This window comes from Delphinapterus leucas, chromosome 14 (genome assembly GCF_059928025.1).
Source record: "Delphinapterus leucas isolate spDelLeu-1000000601 "Yukka" chromosome 14, BTC_Dleu_Yukka2, whole genome shotgun sequence".
In the NCBI taxonomy this organism is placed as follows: Eukaryota; Metazoa; Chordata; class Mammalia; order Artiodactyla; family Monodontidae; genus Delphinapterus; species Delphinapterus leucas.
This window is the reverse complement of record NC_143142.1, coordinates 12,882,694-12,903,739: the sequence shown is the minus strand read 5'-3', so window position 1 is coordinate 12,903,739 and position 21,046 is coordinate 12,882,694. Positions and strand designations below refer to the sequence as shown.

The 21,046-nt window shown below is 38.4% G+C and overlaps 1 protein-coding gene and 1 non-coding gene across 11 annotated transcripts in view; one reads left to right on the top strand and one right to left on the bottom strand.

The window, feature by feature from the left end:
* The window catches only part of MED13L (mediator complex subunit 13L), a 297,294-nt gene that overhangs the window by 35,940 nt on the left and 240,308 nt on the right, over nucleotides 1-21,046 (bottom strand). For 7 of the 10 annotated variants that reach the window (XM_089894207.1, XM_089894213.1, XM_089894208.1 and 4 more), the window contains 9 exons: nucleotides 19,067-19,171; nucleotides 14,236-14,967; nucleotides 13,315-13,461; nucleotides 12,967-13,192; nucleotides 11,878-11,980; nucleotides 11,461-11,585; nucleotides 8,572-8,671; nucleotides 3,929-4,149; nucleotides 3,431-3,636 (listed from right to left, as the gene is read on the bottom strand). In XM_089894207.1, coding sequence (XP_089750333.1) covers nucleotides 3,431-3,636; nucleotides 3,929-4,149; nucleotides 8,572-8,671; nucleotides 11,461-11,585; nucleotides 11,878-11,980; nucleotides 12,967-13,192; nucleotides 13,315-13,461; nucleotides 14,236-14,967; nucleotides 19,067-19,171 — 1,965 coding nt within the window. The remainder of the gene's footprint in view (nucleotides 1-3,430; nucleotides 3,637-3,928; nucleotides 4,150-8,571; nucleotides 8,672-11,460; nucleotides 11,586-11,877; nucleotides 11,981-12,966; nucleotides 13,193-13,314; nucleotides 13,462-14,235; nucleotides 14,968-19,066; nucleotides 19,172-21,046) is intronic. The other 3 variants (XM_089894206.1, XM_022598127.2, XM_022598128.3) reach the window with 3 other exon arrangements.
* LOC115804122 (U6 spliceosomal RNA) lies at nucleotides 2,690-2,799 on the top strand. Its single transcript, XR_004024974.2, has one exon. It is a non-coding gene; the product is annotated as a U6 spliceosomal RNA (small nuclear RNA).

Sequence of the window (21,046 nt, the reverse complement as noted above, 5' to 3'; positions counted from 1 at the left end):
ATGTACATGTAAAACAGCGCAGGATTATTCTTTCCAGTTAGAAGGTATCAAAAGAAACAGATTTTTTAAATACTTAAAATTCTTCTGAAATCTGTTAATACTGTGCTTAAACTAATGTTCCTCCAATAAAGTACGTATTCACTTATAATTTGAAAGAAGAATGTCATAAAGTAATGGCTCTTCAAATCATTTTCTTATGACTTTTAATCAGCTATGCCTAACTTATCAACCCGAAAATCCAAATCAGTCACTGCAACGAAATGTTAAATCTGAGGCACAGTGGTGTCTTTTAGTACAGATAACAAATGACCCAGAAACCTTGATCAGCAATCATTGCTATCTCAGAGACCAAAATAATAAGTGTGTAATATGAGTCTAATTGGACTCCTTTCAAATTTTTCTGTTCAACAAAACCCCCAAATTATTATGCAGTTCAGATCACAAAAGGAACTATGACGATTAACTGAAAACCTAAATAATTAAATTCCTCCCGAGGCAGTAAAAATGGTTTATCTTGTACAGTAACCTGACTTTTCCCATTCAATAAAAATGAATTGAGTACCAAACCCACGCTAGATGCTGCATACGCAACAGTGAAAAAGAGGAAGAAAAGTTAGCTCATAGCAAGTATGACAGCCATCAAGTGAGTGCTGGTGTGCTCTGTGATAAAGCGGGGGTCCAGGGCGATGGAGACCACAGCAGGAGGATTTCCCATAGCCTAGAACTGTCCTGTCCAGTAAGTAAGATAGTCACTACCCCCATGTGATGAATTTAAATCAACTTAAATAAAAATTCAGTCTTGATCTCAACTAGCCACATTTCAAATGGTGCACAGCTACAACGTAAGGGTAGTGGATGCCGCACTGGAAGGTGCAGATACAAACACTTATTTCATCAGAGACAGTCCTATTAACAGCACCAGTTTAGAATACCAAGAATCTTTGGGGTGGCAAATGATAGATTTGATAGATCTAAACAATGATCTAAATTGTTTGTTATTGAAACCATCAAACAGCAATGGGTTGCATGTCACTGTTTGAGAAGCTTGTGTGTGTAAGAGATTAAGCTGTGGAATGGGTTCGGAAGCTGCTGCACTACTTGCAAATGGCCTGCTAACTCCTGGTGTGCTAGTCGCTCTAGCTGTGCTGGACCAGTCTCAGATTAAATAAGCTAGGGCACAACTGGAGAACAGCAGCAGAGAACTAGCCAGGCCCTCCCATCCAGGGTGCTTTTGAACACATGCTTTCACACTGCTGGTGGTTGTGGAAATACTCAGAGTTCTCAGAAAAAATCTTATGTGGGAAGTAGGGCAAGATAACCCCATTTTAAAGAAGGGAAGACCCAGTAAAATGGTCATTTAAGGCCATACAGAGACTAAACAAAAAAGGCAGGAATCTGAGCCCTATGACTGTACAGCCCTATAGCTGTACTTCCCCAAGTCTAAGGTTCTTTTAAACCACTTCTCTGCCACACTTTTTCATTCCCATATAGACTTTATATACACAAGCATAAAGCCTGTTTATAAAATTAAACTTGATTTCATCAAGATGATATTTATATGAGGTCACAAAGAAGTAGCCCACAGACTGGACCTAGATCATAAATTTTTCTTAGCTCCTAGAATGTAACTCTGGATTAACTGTCAACACTTTTTCTTTTTTTTTGGCCGGGGGTGGGGGGGTGTGCCTTGCCGCATGGCTTGCAGGATCTTAGTTTCCCGACCAGGGATTGAACCTGTGCTCTAGGCAGTGAAAGCACCGAATCTTAACCACTGGACCACCAGGGAATTCGCAACTGTCAACATTTTTAAAACGGAAATACATTGACACATTTAATTCCAGGTCTCCAATTCCCTGTATTTGAATAGCAAAAAAAAAAAAAAAAAAAAAAAAAAGTCCCTTTAAAAGGGGTGTACTCTCAACAGTTCATCATTGACCCTGCTCGCTCCCACTGCCTCTCTCAATGATGCCGAGCATCAGTAGTGCCAAGTCTTCTGCTTTGCCCAGTCCATTTCATCCACATATTGCTTACCTGGTCCTGATAGAAATTTGAGTTTGTGGCCTTTTATTTTATGGAATTTAAATTATTTTATTAAGAAATTATCACTCAAAGGGGAAACTGATTCTACACTGTTGCAGTAAGAACTTTTTTGGCGACAGTATGAAACATGTCCAAGCTACAATAAACACTTCCTTTTCCTTCCCCCGTATCATAGCACCATTCTGTTGCTGCTTTCTTACATGACATGGTGTCAGTAACAGAGAAATTATCATGTGAATACTTCATTTTAAAGTGCCTTAAGTAAACACATTTGAAATCATCAAATTATATAAAACAAAGTACTTACCACCATCACCCTAAAAATATTACCCACTCTAACTAATGCTTGGTTCTGTGATAGACACTGATTTCACACTGAATGACCATGAACATCATGGCTCTCTATACAAATAACCTTAATTTTTCCAGGTATATTAAATTTAGTTTAGAAAATTTTCAACGTATATTTTCAACAGAAAATAATATGCACAAAAACAGCCAATAAAGGAAAGTTTCAAATGAAATGCTGTCATCATTTAAAGTAAATATTTAGTTAAGATAAAAATCAGGAAAAAAAAAAAAAAAAAAAAAATCAGGAAACAACCTAAGTGTCCATCGACAGCTGAATGGATAAAGAAGATGTGGCACAGTGCTCGCTTCGGCAGCACATATACTAAAGTTGGAACGATACAGAGAAGATTAGCATGGCCCCTGTGCAAGGATAAGATGTTAAAAATAAATAAATAAATAAATACTTTTAAAAAGAAGATCACTATAGAACTATTAAAACAAAACAAAAAAAACAAACAAAAAAGAAGATGTGGCACATATATACAATGGAATATTACTCAGGCATAAAAAGAAACGAAATTGAGTTATTTGCAGTGAGGTGGATGGACCTAGAGTCTGTCATAGAGTGAAGGAAGTCAGAAAGCGAAAAACAAATGCTGTATGCTAACACATATATATGGAATCTAAAAAAAAAAAAAAAGGTTGTGAAGAACCTAGGGGCAGGACAGGAATAAAGACACAGACATAGAGAATGGACTTGAGGCCACGGGGAGGGGGAAGGGTAAGCTGGGACGAAGTGACAGAGAGGCATGGACATATATACACTACCAAATGTAAAACAGATAGCTAGTGGGAAGCAGCCGCATAGCACAGGGAGATCAGCTAGGTGCTTTGAGACCACCTAGAGGGGTGGGATAGGGAGGGTGGGAGGGAGACGCAACAGGGTGGAGATATGGGGATATATGTATATGTATAGCTGATTCACTTTGTTATAAAGCAGAAACTAACACACCATTGTAAAGCAATTATACTTCAGTAAAGATGTTAAAAAAAATCATATTAAATACAGCAGATAACTCGACACAATCCCAGCACATACTTGTAGCCATCTCTAATGAAAGTGGCTGCAGGTGGCATGGGCAGTTGTTCAATTTTAGGAGGGATTGCCCACGAAGGCCGAAACAGACAGGCATCAGGAATCTTCAGAGGTAGCAGGCATTGGCTCGGCAACATTTTCAGTGGAGCAAACATGGAGGATCCCACAAAAGGTTGTAAAGTTGGAACTTTGTGCACATATGAAAAGTCCTGTGACAACAAAGTGGGGCTGGTGATAATGCTGGTAAACAACTTTAGGGTACACCATAATAGCAAAAAAATCACTATAATTTAATACTTCTCTTTTATCTGATCAACAGAAAAATGCTAAAGCCAAAATTTTAACTTAATCAAAACACTATAATTACCTCATGACCTAATTCAGAGAACTCTTAGGAACTTATATATACATGGCATACAGACAATACTATTTTAAAGAAGTTGTATAAAAATCTGCTTTCAAACCACCCTGTCTTTGTATAACTAATATATTGGCAATTACCTTTATTTCCTCTGGCTTGGGACTTCCTAACCCGTCTTCCACTTCCACTTTGAATTCAGTAAGCTGTGTTGAAACCATACTGACCATAGGGCTCTCCATCATGCCTAACGCTGTCACTGTCTCTGAACTGATTCCATCTTTATAATTCATCACAGGAGAAAATGCAGGGTGCTGTTCCAAAGAAGGAGGGGTGGGGAACATCCTTTGCAGGTCTGCAACTGCTAAAAAAATAAAGATAAAAAATAAGAAAAAAAAATTTGTAACAGGCCTGACTTCTAAAAAAAAGAAAACAACCTAGTTCATAGCCAGGCCCTCTAGTTGGCATCAGAAATAATGCTGACTGAATGGTCATATCAGTTACATAATAGACTATTAATAATGGAAGTATCTAAGAAGAAGGCCATCAGCAGGAAATTATCCTTTGCTGCAACTTTATCACTATCCTCTTGATGCTTTATGATTTGGCTTCACATTAATTATGTGAACAAAGTCTACATAACATACATTTTTTCTTCCAACAACTGATTCCCTGAAAAATCTAAGGAGATGAAACTTCATAGTCAGGGTTAATAATCCTATCTAGAACCAAAAGACAATTTACTGAAAATCAGCTGGGGAAAAAAGTACCTTTTAAGAAATACTTAGATCAGTGATTCTCAACCTTTAAAAAAAATCATTGTTATATACATTAGGTTAACCATCATCACTAATAGTGTCTCATTAAGGGACTGATTCTTAAGTAGGAGTGTATGCAATGAAATGCAAGTTGCGGTTGTGAAATTTGGCCACTAGGGGGTGTCCTGTACAGCAAATTTATTTACACATTTGGAGCCACAAGTACAAATCAGTGATTTGGAATCATATCTGGTGTCCCAATTTCCAATTACATTGCTCTTTCTAGCAACTTCAATATTTAAACAGGTAAATAGTAACCACTGAACAGATCTTAATATGACTTACAGCTCTGAATCAGAAATTAATAAAGAATAGCTGTACCATGCTCTGACCTGAGCTAGAGTCTAAGGTAGAGCTGTATAGAGAAGCTGCAGCGGGCTGGGTTCCCCAACCCACGTGCTCCCAGCACAGCGCTGCTGTGGTCTGGTCACTTCCTCCCTCAGGGCCTCAGTTCCATCATCTAAAAGGGAAGGCTTGACTAGATGTGTGATTCTCATTAGGCTTGCTTTCTTTCCTTTGTTTATGGGGGGAAGGGAAAGCCTCCATGATATGGAGCAGAGGAAAGGTGAGAACCTCTGCATTAGACGATTTTTACCATGTTTCCTAGTTAAACAATTATATAATCCTGAATAATTTACCCGCTCTTGGCCTCAGGGGCCAACAAGGGGAGAACAAGGCCAACAGGCAGGGTTTCAGATCTAAACTTTCACTTCCATTAAGAGAAGCTGCACTTCTATTTATTTTCTACAATACAATTCTGTATGACATTTCATTAGACAAAATGGTACCTGCTGCTGCTAAGGAAAAAAATTTTTAAAAGACAGAAGAAAAGAAGAAAACCTACAACCCCCAAGTTGATCTTCAAGTCACCTTGCTGTGACAGTATTTTACCCTTAATAAAATACAACAATTCACAGAATTAGGGATACAAGCCAAGCCAGAAACTATCATAGAACCATTGGACAGACTATATAATTGATAAGTTCTGTGGCTGAAAAACAGCTCTTCAGATGTAGCACCAACCAGATCAACACATTTTTTTTAAAACAAGGCTGAAGACTTTAATATAAAGTTGAAGTACATTCAAAATATAAAGTTGAAATACATTCATCATCTTTAACTTTTAGTCCCTATACCTTTTCCCAAGCCAAAGAGCAGCTACTGGTCAATTTTAATATAAAATTAATTTGTAAGTGGACTATTTTAAAACACAAGTCTGCTTCATAAAATCTTCAAACTCATATTACATGACAAATCTTAATTAACAAAGTATTTGGAAAATATGAAACTATATAAATTCACTTTGAGTTAAAATGACAGTGAACTTAAACACAGCCTTTCCTTAATTTATTAAGTATTTGGGCTGTGGTACAAAATTTTGTCCTCAAATTATTTTATTAAATTTTTAAAATCTTCCCTAAGAAATGTAATAAAGGCATTTTCCATTCAGGGCTACTCAACTTCTTTGATGTTACCTAACACAGTTATGTATCTCAGTTTTCAAAGCCTCAGCCACCTTGATAATTTTTGTCAAAGGTAAAAGAGAACATACACAAAAAGCATGGATGAAATGAGATTCCACCTGCCAGAGATTCACGTTAAAAAGTGGTCTTCACCATTCTTATTATCAGATATTCTTCAGGAAGACTCTTAACCTCTCTAGCTTCAATTTCCTCATCTACAAAATGAGAATAATATTTCCCTCATTTTTTTTTTGCACATTAAATGAGATAAAGTATGCACTGAAGTAAACACTTTGCTATAGGTACCTCTAAACACTCATAAAGTGATGAGAGTCAGCAATAATTAGTCCTTCCTCCCAATTTTGGTTTGATTAGAAAAAGATGGAAATGCTGTTCAGTCACAGGGAATGAATTTCTGAAAAGAAATCACCCTAAGTTTTGACATGAAAAACAGGGAACTGGACTCAAAGTGGGTAAGGCAGAAAGAAAATAGAAACCCAGAGAAACATTCTGGTCCTCCAAAGTAGAAATACATGGCTTGCCTGTTCAATTTCCTTCCCATAAAATGACTAAAGTGAGTGTGGGGAACAGCTACCAGGATGGACTGGAGTTGACATGTCTTTCCCACAATGCTCCACTTACTTATACCCACCTATTCTCAAGAATCACTGCCCTTCAGCAGGAGCTCACCATTAAGGACACCAACCATCTCCTATTCTGAACATCAAGTATTTATGCACAAGACAGAAGCCCTCCAACAAAAGCATCATCACTAATTTCTCAGTATTCTTCCCAGCCCAGAGCACCTAGCAGAGTCCCTCACAAATAGTGTTTTTGTTTGTTTTTTGTGGTACACGGGCCTCTCACTGTTGGGGCCTCTCCCATTGTGGAGCACAGGCTCCGGACGCGCAGGCTCAGCGGCCATGGCTCACAGGCCCAGCCGCTCCGCGGCATGTGGGATCTTCCCAGACCAGGGCACGAACCCGTGTCCCCTGCATCGGCAGGCGGACTCTCAACCACTGCGCCACCTGCACTTCTGTTGGATGGTGTTATTCTAGACATTACATATTATATGTCTCTCCATTTCCATGTACAGTAAGCTACTGCAGAGATGATAGTTTCTTGCCATGCTGTTTTCATTGCCATGTCTTGGGAGGAAATACTATGTATGTGTCCCCCCCACACACTTATACACACATACTTTGAGACATTAATAAGATCCTCTTCACCTTGGCTTATCTGTATTTTCCTAATGCCAATATTTTAAATTCATTAATTTTTATAACCTGTACTTTATCATAAAATTCTGAGTAGCTTCTTTTTGAAACAATTTCTTTTGGAATAAAAATGAGAGAAAGAAGAGAGAGTACACCATATACTTTACTGGGTAATGACACTCACTAGCAGGATGGTTTGTGAGTAAATAATCTTGGACAAATTAGCAGACATTTTAACATTTAACATCGCTACATATCACTTAATGTCAAAAAAAAAGCAGGAGTAACTGGTTTAATAAATACAAGGGAAAAATTCATTCATCTGCCCTATTCCAGATGAATCTACTTTAATCATGTTTCTTTTAATCTGTGAGTTTCATGTTTGTAAAATTCTGCAGTGCAGAGTAATAAAAAAAGAAAAATGTTTAATTAAAAAAAACTACAGCAACTGGCTGGCTATCATCATTCATTTTCATACATGTCATGCTTGAGAAAGCTTTGCATATTTTAAAAAGCTATGGATCCACTAAAGCTGTCAAAATCCAATCTCTGTATACTTCACACTTCTACATTTGAGTAAATCAGCACTACATTTATAGGTTCATAAAACTTTTTGACTCATCCCTATGACATGGTGGTTTTTCCCCTCAATTTGTCCTCATTACCAGCTGAATTAATGAGAAGATATTAAAGAATGGTTTGCAATGGAATTGTTTCAGCTTCAGAGTATCCATATAAGCTATCCTGACTTTCTTTTCTCTTGTAGAATGTTTCTTAGGGTAAAGAATAAGTACAGAAAAGCAAGTTTCTCTTTTTGTCCACATACATAATAAAACTAGTTGATCTCTTAAGGAAACACAAAAACTTCAGTATCTGTTGGAAAAAGGACCATAGAAAACATTCATTATCCTTGTGTGAATTAAATTTATGAAAACTGAAACATTTTACACAAGCTCTTGCAGTGGAATATTGCTCTGAAAACCACTATGCAGCATTTATCCTACTAGGAAAGGGCTATTGCAAAAATAAACCTAAAACATGTTTTTTCACATTTTAAACCACAGAAGTTAATTTGAAAACAAAAGGAAAAGGAATTCAAATTTAAATGGGTCTCTCAGCTGCCTGCCACCTTAGGAACACCAATTTATACAAGTTTTAATTCACTGCCAGTATTCTGTTAAAATGGGGGGAGGGGAAGGAGGGGAATCTCAGACAAGGCACCACTGAGTATGAAAACATAATATGTAAATTATAAGCAGTGAGCTGAAGCTCAGTCTCCTTTTCTTACTTGGTGGGTAAGGAACAGCAGCTCTTCCATCCTTCCCAAGAGGTCGGTCTTCTGTCCCAACTGTAGGCATTTTTGATGAGCGTAGTGCAGGTGACACAGCCTAAGAACAGATTATTATTAAAGCGGAGCAACACATTTGTATGTAAGTAGGGTGAGAGTCCACTGTTCCTTAGAGTGTACGCCTATTGATATTTTAAAATAAAGGAAAGATGCTTCCTTACATAGCATTCATCAGGTGAACTTCTAGAAATACCAGCTGACAGTGACACAGAAGAGATGGTTACAAGCTTGTCAAGTATGAGAAACAGACTGACTGAGTCTTCTTGTCATGGATCTGGTGAGAGCAGACTGTGCCATCAAAGCAGAGCTTGCAGACCTTCAGCAAATCTTCCCACCCAGGTCAGTAGAGACGCAGTTTCAGGGACACAATAATCACATTAGGGTGGTGCCTCCAAGTAGTGATTGGTTATCAGTCTGGTTTTCCTTCTGTTTGGAAGCAGGCAGCTAAAAGGGAGGACCTCAAGCCCTCCCAAACTATTATTCTTTTATTTTTCACCACAAAAAAATACATATCTCCTATTCCTATTTCTACAGTTACTGTTCATCTTCATGAAAAATAACCTTATCTCACAAAATTATTGAAATGCACAGAGAAGGTTTTTCTCTGATTTGTTATTCAAAACAAATTAAGTCCTTTAGTAAGCAAGATTATCTTTAAGAACTCAAATGAACTGATGGCAAGATAAAATAAAGCAAAAAGATTCTCACAAATAGAAGGTCTTTTATTTATGTACACTTATTCAATATCATAGAGTTGAAACATATAAAACTAACTTTAAAACCTATGAGATGAAAACTTGGACAACAGTCTCTCAATTCCAGTTACTAATAAGTTGAATTAGTAAAATGACTCTAAGGTAAACTGTTCCCTTGATTAAATGTCAGGCTAGAACTCAAAGTAGAAGCAATCATTTCAGAGAAATGAAAATTAGATAAACAATGTCCAATCTCCTTTGCATATTAACATTACTAACAATACATTCAAACAACAGAGTAAACATTTATTCATTTAGTCCAATAGTAATTCATAATTTATACAGAGAGTAAGGACAATGGCTCAGAGCACAGCAATCACTAGGGATGGTGGCTGTGAACAGAAACCAGGCTACTCTACGGTTTGTTTCTTTTCTTTTCTTACATCTCCCTTCCTACTTCCCTTTGATTCCTTTAACTTTTCATACTTTCTTCCCACCGTCCCCACACCAAAGCATCTGAACTAGCCCTCGTTAAAACCAATCCTAGATAATGCATGGCTTAATGGAGACAGTCAAGTTCAAAAAGGATCTCCAATGCCTGGGTCACAGAATAAGGAAACATGTCATTTCTTCTACTGAAGTTTTTCACATTGCCATGTCCTTTCCCTTCCTGCAGCCACTGCCCGATTTTCGGTCCTCATGTTTCAATCCAACAAGTTACCAAATAGTACTCCTGCTTTCTGTGTATCGGACTGATGGAAAACGACACTCACTTCTAACCAGGTCAGTTCCACACTCAGCAGCCTCCAGAAGGGCACATTACCAGCACAGTTTGAAGTCTAAAGCCTTAGGAGTGGCCACAAACCTTCCCAGCCCCACCAATCTTTACCCTCCATTCAGAAAACAGATCCATGTGCACACTGTCCCCCAAAGCCCAGCTAGTTCATTCTTGTAGCTTAACCAAGGCTCCTTCCAGGCTCAAAGTAACATTCCTCCCCTGCCTCCCCCTAACCTAGTCGTTCCACATTTCAAGTCAATTTTGTTCTTTGAGGTCATTATTATCTCCTCATCTTCTAAGTACTTAGAATAGTAATGGTGTACAATATCTGTTAATCGGATACATTTTATTTTAAAGTGAGAAGGGGCTATAGAAATCTGATTCCTACTTAACCTTCAAGCCTTTACTTAGACACTGCTTGCCTGTCATGTTGCACTTGAACATGTAGCATCTTTAGATTTAGGTCAGTTACTGCCCTCACAGGACTCAGTATATTTTTAACTTTATTTATATGCTATTTCTCCTGAAGTCTGTGAGTATCTCAAGTATAAGAGTGGTAATTTAATTGTATCTGTAAACCTAGAGTACCTGCCACAAAGGAACTGATCAATAAATGATTAACGAATACATGTAAACTGGATGGATAGGAAAGTAAACATATAAATGAAAGAAAAATAAACTAATAAACTGACCTCCTTGAAGAGGGGCCTATCTTACTCATCTCTAGGTCCCCCAGAGATAACAGGCACTTTTATTTGCACAAAGGTACAGGGTTGGTTAGCAGGACGAGGACACAAATTTCCTGACTTAGCTGAGTTACTCTCCAGAGAATTATAAATTCTTATCTGTCACTTGCATCATATGACGCCTTGTATTATTTAACGTCTATGTGTATAAATTCTATTTCCCAACTTACGATGCTATAATCCTAAAAAGTATATAGATCATACTTGTAATCTCTCTCAAAATGTTGACTAACCTATGACTTATTAGATGAATAAAAAGTTATATGGGCATTATTTTTAAAATCTGAGCTAAAGGGACTACATAATACATTCCTGTTAGTCTCATGATATTGAGAAGAATTTTTTTTTAAATGTGTAAGATTTTAATATTTACAACAGGAATAACACTAATGGAAAAAAAGCCATCAACAAACAAAACCCAAGGGGTATTACAGACTACACTAATAACTTTTAGAATCCTTTCAAGGTATACAAACGTTTTTGAAGAACATTCAGAACCTGAAATACGAGCCCCCAATCCAGGAGACCAAACTATAAAGAAATACTGAAACACTGATATAAGTCCATGCACTTAAGTGAATTTTTGTTTGTGTAGCCACAGCAGACTCACCCCAAGTTCGTCGTCATCAGAATTGTCAAAGATGTTGTCTAAGTCATGAAGGGAAGGCGCCAGATCTGTCACCTGTGTGAGGCTACTGGAGCCAGCCCTGCCAGCAGCACTATCCTGCCGAACATCTGTGGGAAAGGAGGCAAAAGGCACAGAATGAGCAACTTCATCAAGGGAGAAGGAGCGAGGAGAGGACAATGAGCAAGCCCTGCCTGCCGACTGTTTCCCTATGTTTTCGGTTAAATTTAGCGACAATTACTGCCAAATACGTTTATCAGTTTTGAAAGGAACTGAAAAATAGATTAAAGATGAGATCAAATTATTGCTATTACAATAAGGATATAATTTTAAATAGAGAAGCATCTCCCTCGCATTTATTTTAGCAACAATCCAAGTGAGGCAAATAATCATTGTACACACCTGTTTTAGTAGAACTGAAAAGGGACATGGCATTTTTCCCTTCAGGCACCGGCGTGGAATGACCTGGTGTAGTGACATCCTTGGTACCAAATCCATCCTCTGACTGTATAATAAATTCAGCCAAACAAAACACATGAACACCAACCCAAAGTGTGGAATATGAGGGAGAACACAAAGAATTAGAGGGTAGAATGGAACTTGTTATGAGCACAAGTATGATAAACCATGGTCTATGCAACCAAAGGAAATAAAAGATATGTCCTTTGCCCTGAATTTAAACCGAACCAAAAACTCCCACGCTTTCCCCTCAATCTGGGTCAGTCAGGGTTTTATGCCTCATGGTACTGGTGGCATGTGCTTACAGGCCTGCCATGGTGGTAAAAGCTGCCTTTGATATAGTAGTTTGGTTGCTGAATTATGCTTCAAGCTTTTTGGATCTAGATGGATCTCTGTAAAGGACTCTAAGAAGTATTCTCCTGAACTATACTGGTCCCTTTTGTCTTACTTCCTCTATTCTTAAGAATACCTCTTTAAATGGCCCAGTATTTCAGAATGTTTTAAAACTTAAGGCTAAAGACAGCAGACACCCACAGTACTCGTTTTTATGACAATGAAACCAGTACAATTATACTGACACAGTCTTGGAGTGGTGCTGGTATTAATTCAGAGAGACATAGAGGTAAAGCGCTTAGCACAGTAAACACAGTGAGCGCTCAATAAACAGGAGATGTTGTTACCAAGATTTTTTCTTACATTTCGGGTATTTTGGAATAATAATTAAAAAGAAATAAGCAGGGAGCATAGGCCAACAAGAATTAGCATATGAGAGGAAACATGCACTGTACAAGCTATAGCCTGGAAAATGTGAGGCTTCATTTATGTTCGGCTGACTTTTGAACAAAGGTGAGCCATGACATAAAAAGGAACAATACGCTGTTCGATACAATAGTACCAAGAGCATGAATATGGGGACAGAGCAATCAGGCAAGACTATCTCAAACATTCTGCCTCCAAAGTCTTCCCACATGTGCTGTACTGACATAGACTGAAACCCACACCAGGCGGGACTCTCTCTCTGTTAAATGGTACCTTATTCTTTTTCAGGGAATCTTTCTCTGTCCCTTGTTTGCATTTTTTGTTCGCTGTGAAGATGTATTTTATGTCACCATCCTCAAAGGTGTACGGGTCATTGACTTCTCCCAAACTGTCTCCAGGTTGTTGTGATAGAGGCAATGGGTCAAGGAAGTGGAGTGGCTGCATCTGGGGCTGCTTGTCTTGCCAGATTTTAAACCGTTTGTTAGGTTGTGCTAAGAGTCTGAAAGAGAAAACAAATGACAATTTAAGCAAGAAACGTAAAGGGATTAGATTTTTTTTTTAAGCAACATTTAATGATTTAAAGCATTTGTAAAGCTTAAACTAAACTTAAAAAAAAAACACCTAAAGGGCTTCTCTGGTGGTGCAGTGGTTGAGAGTCTGCCTGCCGATGCAGGGGACACAGGTTCGTGCCCCGGTCCGGGAAGATCCCACATGCTGCGGAGAGGATGGGCCCATGAGCCATGGCCGCTGAGCCTGTGCATCCAGAGCCTGTGCTCCGCAACGGGAGAGGCCACAACAATGAGAGGCCCGCGTACCGCAAAAAAAACAAAAACAAAAAACACCTAAATATTCACCTACAAGTGTATTTTAGAGATTGTATTCACAATTCAGTAAATCTCAGTAGCTTTTATCAAGAACATATACTTTTGTCTCTGATTCTACGGATTCCACTTAAGAGCGTAGGTGGGCTCTGACAAGACTGTCCAGGTTCAAACTCCACCTGTGTCATTTACTAACTGCATGACCCTAGTTTCTTTCTCAGCTATGAAATTAAGGTAGCAATACAGCTGTGGTGAAAATTAAATGAGATAATCTCATTTAATAAAATTAAATGTAAACTGTTTAGAATAATGGGTAGCTCAAAAGCACTCTGAAGTGTTATTACTAGATGCGTGATACATACCTGAATGCATGCAAAGCCTCCCTTAAAAGTGTGAACATACAAAGAGGGCACTGACCACAATATGGAAGGTCCCATAAAGCTATATTCTTTGATTAACAAACAGCAGGCCAAAAATAAAGCGATACTAGTATAGCTAATCCTATGATGAAACCTTTTTATGCCAGCACTGAAATAATGACATGTGTGGTAAACCTCACGATGGATAAAGCATTTGACTTTTAAACATTTTCCAAATGCAGAGTCTAGAATGGTGAAGAAAGGCCTCTTCAATTTTGGATCTGAAGGCCCTGATTCTTGGGAACCTACGGCCTTGGGCTTCTGATGGGTGATCATGTGGATGGGGTGGAGAGTCACCTTACCTTTGCAATGCAGTGCTCTCTGAGTTTACCTCCATTTTGGCATCACATCTCTCACCCTGGAGCTCTGGAGGCCGGAACTCAGCATCATCAATGGATGGGAGATGATAACTATGCCACCACTTATCTGATGACTCTGGGTTCGAGGGCCTAATCCCACAATATAAGGCGGTCTCACTGACCTCTGCCATCAGAGGCAGTCTTTGGCCTACGAGGACAGTTCTGTCATCCAGAGTAGACAACTGCTGGAGTTCTAGCCCATTTCCATAGAGGGCCGGATTCACAGGGACAGATGGTGGGTCCAAATTCTCCGTTTCCTGACCTCGTGGCTGAGGGCTGAGTGTTGGCGGCAGAGGGGAAATAGGGGAATGAGGTGAATCCATAGGATTCAGATTCATTTGCTTGCTTGTATTTCTGGAAGGCACGGCCATTTGCTTATCATACTTCCTACTGCTAGCCACCTCTAAGGAGGAGTCTATCCCTGCCAAGCCTAGCTTCTGTCCTGGTGGATCTTGTTCCATGCATAACTCTTCGGCCACAGAGGGCCTATGGTGAAATGGTATCAAGGGTCTCTTTTGCAACTTGTCTCCCTTTTCCTGTCTTTCTGTTGTTTTGTGCTTAGAAGAAGCAGGAGGTGGTAAAGATGAAGATGATGATGGTCCTGCACTGAACCCTGGTTGTGATATTGTGGGAGGTCGACTGGGTCCTACTGCACAACGTTTTAAAAGTTTATGCCTGAAATGAGAATTAAAATGAAGTCAGTAAATACACAGATGAAAATAACTGCATCATTCTAATTACAAAAGAGATGCCTCTAACAAGGTTATGTCTTTTTAAGCACACGTTATATGCAATAATACATCTAAATGGACGCTGGGTGTTAAATATATTGATAATGACTAAAAACTGGAACACACCCTGACAGAAAACAATGAACCAGTTACATACAAGTTAAGTAGATAAGAGATGAACTTAAGAAACATTAATTAATGTGTTGCTAACCTCCACAAAAATACTAATTTGAAAATCCCCAAATCTTTCAAATTTGGTGAGGGCCTCAGACAATCTATTCATATTGCATTTTAAAACTAACAGTAATGAGATCATCTGTCAAGAAAAGAACAAAAAAAAAGCTTCCAATTTCTATTTTACAACACTCTACCAACTCCAATATAGAATGGCTAATCAAAAAAAAAAAAGAATGGTTTATAAAAGCTTATAGTGTTGTAAATCAGGAATAAGATAACTATGCAACTCTCCCCCAAAGTGTGAAACTAAGGGTCAGTTTTAAGAATATTTAATAGGGGGACTTCCCTCGTGGTGCAGTGGTTGAGAATCCGCCTGCTAGTGCAGGAGACACCGGTTCGATCTCCGGTCCGGGAAGATCCCACATGCCAAGGAGCAACTAAGCCTGTGCACCACAACTACTGAAGCCCACGCGCCCTAGAGCCTGTGCTCCGCAACAAGAGAAGCCACCGCAATGGGAAGCCCGCGCACCACAAGGAAGAGTAGCCCCCACTCACCACAACTAGAGAAAGCTTGCGTGCAGCAACGAAGACCCAAAGTAGGCAAAAATAAATAAATAAATAAATAAGAATATTTAATAGGATAAATATACTAGGAACCTTATATGCTACTCTTATCCAAGAAAGAAGGGATAAAAGACAACTTTGGATCTTACAGAAACATGTTAAAATGAGACAGAAGCAGAAGGTTGTGAGTGAATATTAAAACAACACACACATACAAATGCATCTGTACTATCTAAGCAGGAAGAGCAAGTCTGCTCACATCCTAACACACTTCTTGGCAAGCACGGGTGTGAGAAATGCTCAGTAAGGGCCCACTAGATGATCCTAAGGTTTAATCTGTGCAAAAAAGTTATATAGCAGGTCAGCCAGTTCCTCCCAATATATAAATCACTCCCAGAAAAAATGTAAGCTCTCCTGCCAGTGTATCAGTAACCCTCTGAGGCCACTAGGGTGGCATTAAATTACTGTTGCATTGCACTAAACAATGCCCTAGTGGGAAGTAAAACGGATTTGTGTGGCATAATGGGATGGTTTAGTGGGACAGCAGGATGGCCACCCTGCCCCATAAGGCCGTTAAATAGTGTGAGGAGAGGACCATTCCATAACGGGTTCGGTAATCTTGCAGTAGATAATCTGAAAACACTCTTGCCAAAGTCTTTGCTACACTTTAAAAAAAAAAAAAATCCTGACTTTGAAGAAGGTTGTCTATGCATAAGGCTATTGTCAATAAGGCAAAAATTGGACTTTAAATCTCCAGGGCAAAGTACCACAGTAAGAGACGAAATGTCTCATCTGAAAATATCTCAATTATCTCAATATCTTCTAAGGGTGCTTACTTTAAGACCTAAGCTCTAAAAGTCTTTCACATAAAACTTTTTGATTTGGATTTTCTCAGAGAGCATTTAACCACACCAGTCCTTTGACAGATATTTTATAGTAGCCTCTTCAAAGTAAGGACTTTTTGCAAAGTGGATAATCTTATAAAGTCATTTTTTTCAACTGCATTTAACAACTCAACTACATTGTGGAATGGTTAGAATAAGGGATACACCAGTAAGTAACAGACCATCATTGCAAATCTGTGAACAGGTAAGGGACCTCACTGAGGCAGGCAGCAGGAAGATCGGGCTCAGAAGGCTAACTATATGAGTGGTTTGGCCTTAACGGGAGGGAAATCAGAGGCAGGGCCAAAGAGTGCAGAAACACATGGTGACTAAAAGAATAAGGAAAGTAGAATGACTATAACAGACATTTCAAAGGAAATCATTGTGAAATGCAATGATAAAATTGATCTAGAAAATTAAGAAAAATAAATAAATGATAAAGTTTCTAGTCTGAGAAGGGGAAAACTGTGACAAAAATGACTGCAATCGGGTACCTGGTTTGTGAGGAAACAGGTATATCGATAGTAAGGGTTTATCTTAAAAGCACTCCCCAAAATACAAGACTAGAGTACATGTAAGAAGTCAGGTCTAGAGACAAACATTTAGAAGTCAATGGAATAGAATGCAAATGCATGTCTACAAATAAGACCTGAAGGGTATAAGAATTTGGTGAGGAAATAGAGCAATAACTCCGGAGGACAAAAGAAAAAGTGTTATTTGTTTATTTACACTTCAGGTAAAAATAATGCAAGGTAGTAAATAAAAATGTGATAGAAATCAGTAAAAAAGTTATTTTTAAAAAGTGAAAAAAATATAGATTAAGGAAAAGAGCAGGAAAGATAAGATGCAGGCACAAGTGAAGTTAAATACACTAAACTTTTTATCCTATGTACTTTCTAAAGGTGGACCATAACTTGGCTGTAAGCTGTTTAGAAGCCACTGTTAATAGGAAAATACTTTTTGTCACACAATTTACAATGGCCTAGAGATGAAAGTAAACCAGGTATTCAGCTGGTATACCACACCTATCCTGAGACTAGAGAGATTCTCACATGCTCAGAAAGAGGACCCTTAATGAGCAAATAATATCATTGAAAACATCCTCCTTGAAAAATCAATCAAAGAGTTTCATTAGGTACTTACAGCATCTCAACAAAAAGCTGACTACCAAGGCAGAGCTTGATAAAAGAGAATCAATTTATAGGGAAGGGGGAACAGGAAGAAGCTGTCAAAACTGCTGCCTAAGTGTACAAACACACATGTGCACACGTGTGTATGTGTGTTTGCAGAGATTCTCGGGCATTATACCACCTCCCTAGCCCAAAGCCTATTCATATATGCCACATTAAGAACCCCGTGATCTAAACTAGAGAAATGAATGGCCATCTTCCAAGTACACTTATCTCAACTGACCTAAGTACTGAGCCGTATCAAATGGAAGCAAAGATACTCTAAGTTGCTCACTAAGTGAATAATCATCACCACATGCTCCTACAGTGAGCTGAGCTGGTGGGGGAGGGAGGTAAGGCTGATATACACTTAAGAAATTTAAGGACCCCCATGAAAATCTGTGACAATAAGATTCTCTATTACCACAAGGAGTGATAAGTCAAGGGAACATACATGAGTGCAAAAATTTTCTACAGAAAATAATTTGGGTTTCTATTCAAATATCTAAATGAATGAGCAACAATTTTAGCTTTCAGCAGGTGTTATCACCACATACCTACTTCAGTCACCAAAAAACACGAGCACCAACAACAAAAATTTTCTATGAAAGGTCTATTTCATCCAAATTCTATTAATTCAAGCCAACCTGCTTGATATTTATCTCAACTTTATAATTAAGAGTAATTAAATAAACTCAGTTAAATGGCAAGAGATTGTCTTGTCAAACTGATGCTTTCAGTTCTGAAGAAGTTATCCTGAAGAAATCTGTGGGAGCAATTTGGTAACAGGGCCAGTAGTCTAAAAAGGCTCATTCTGAGTCCCGACAATAAAACTGTAGCACCTGCATAGAAGAAAAACACCAAGCTTTTTTCCACCACTGGAAGCAGAAGATTTAAAAACAAACCAAAGCGGGGACCTCCTTGGTGGTCCAGTGGTTAGGATTCCTCGCTCCCAATGCAGGGGGCCCAGGTTCGATCCCTGGCCAGGGAACTAATCTCACATTCCGCAACTAAGAGTTCACATGCCTCAACTAAAGACCCTGCAAGGCACAACGAAGATCTCACATGCCGCAACTAAGACCTAGCGTAGCCAAATAAATAAATAAATATTTTAAAAATAATAAAAAATTAAACATACATAAATAATAAAACAAAATAAAGCAAAATGGTGTGGAAGAAGTGGTCTGAGAGGCCAGGAGACAACCAACGAAATGTTCTATCATACTGTTCTGCCTTGGCCCCTACCTACCTAGAGCAAGAACAGCTGACTCTTTGGGTTGGATCCACAAAATCCCAAGTAGCAGGATTGTTAGCAGGCTCTTCTTCAAGAGTTGGAGTTGACATCTGGCTCCTCCTAAACAAGGTTAAAAAATGTGGCTTGTGTAAACATGAGATAATATCCATACCTCTGGGGGGAAAATGTTAGAAAGACATGAATACATTTTACACAGTAATGGTATCTTGCTGATAGATGATTGAAAGCAACTCAAGGTGGGAGGTTGCTGGGGTGGGAAAGGCAACTACTACTGCCATGCACCAGAAGAGTCAGGATTCCAAATATTTTTATTTAAGTTTAATATACATTTTAACATGGGTGGTACACATAGCAATTAAAACACTACCTGGCAATATTATCTGTTGGTTTTTAAAAAGTCACCAAAATTCTGCAGAAATTTTAGATTTTAAAAAATTATCTTTTCACAGCATCCATGAATTATATACCCTCAGATAGACTCTTTAAATCACTCTTAAAACACCTATATTTACTAGCATTTAAGGGCAGCACTCCACACAAGTGATGTGAACTAAAACACAAAAATCAAATATATCTCCTGCATGTTACTAATAATTGGTAGCAAAAAGGAGATGTCTACTACTGCATAAATAAGAACACTCGGCAGTATTTCTGTATTGTTGATTTTGCTACAGCTGATACTGCAAAGTGTTTCACTGATGGCTCTGCAAGGACTTCGCTTGCTCTCCACGCTCCCCGCCCTGCCTTTCTGGGTGTCTCACTTCCCTGTTCGGTGCTGCTGATAGAAGGCCTCTGATTTGTTAGACTTGGTGGAAAGGTTAGTAGTGATAAAAATCAAAGATGGTAAATAAAAGGAAAAGAAAAAGAAAATGTTAACGTGGAAATTGTCTAGGCATTGCAGACATAAGTGAAAATATCTGTACCAATAATTCTAAAGGAAAAGATCATTTTAAAGTGAATAGAGATACCTTTTAAATTCTAGAACTTGACATATGATTTCCCACTGCAATTATTTTAGATTTTTTTCTACTAAATCTTCTTTAGTAGCCTATTCTAGAGCCAACTATTTGGGAAACAAATACATAGTAGGAATTTCCTAAAAGCTAGGTCCAAAGGACAGGTTTTAATTGTGTATATAAAGCTTTGAGCAGCAGTCACTGAAGAAACACTTAATTGGCTTCTAAATGAATTCTTAGGAATTACTGACAAGAATGTCCATATTTATTCTGCTCCAGAGAATGAGGACTCTTTTGTTTATCTGTATCAATCAAAAAGTTGGACACCTCAGTCATATCAAAACAGATGTGAAAATATGCTGAATATGTTTATGTAAATCTTGATAAGTGAAATAGTATTTACTGACAACTGTTTGACATTATCATTCATGCAATTAAAATAATCACCAGCCATCTCTTCTTAGAATCAATTCCTCTTCTTTTCCAAAACTATGTTAAGGAAGGAGGGAGGTCAGAGGGAATGGACGGGAGGGAGGTGGGGCAAGGAAGGGAAGTTGAGTAGGGGAAGAAAAGAATTTCCCCAAGTCAACAAACAGAAGCACAGCAGCTACTAAACACCCCTCTAATTGTCATCAGTTCAGTTCAGAAATGCATTGTCAATTAAAGCACGAGGCTAATGTATAACAGAAAACATGGCAAAGAAGGTCATTTCCCTTTGTAAACAGGAAACATTCATTAGTAGGTATACAGGGAAAAACCAAACCCACAATTACTGTCCTGACACTCAGAGTGAATCTCTGAGCCAGCTGTGCTAAAAAATGTCAGATGAACACCATGACAATCTTGAGATGATCAGGAACTTCAAATTTTTCCTGGATAGTCAAATTATTTTAACATCTTTGTTTTGAATTTTACCCTATTATGTTCAAAAAGATGAACTAACAATCCAGTGACCCCCTCAGGGTGTGGTCACACAACAGCACAATGTGACTGATCCTCTTCATGTAGTAATAAAAGA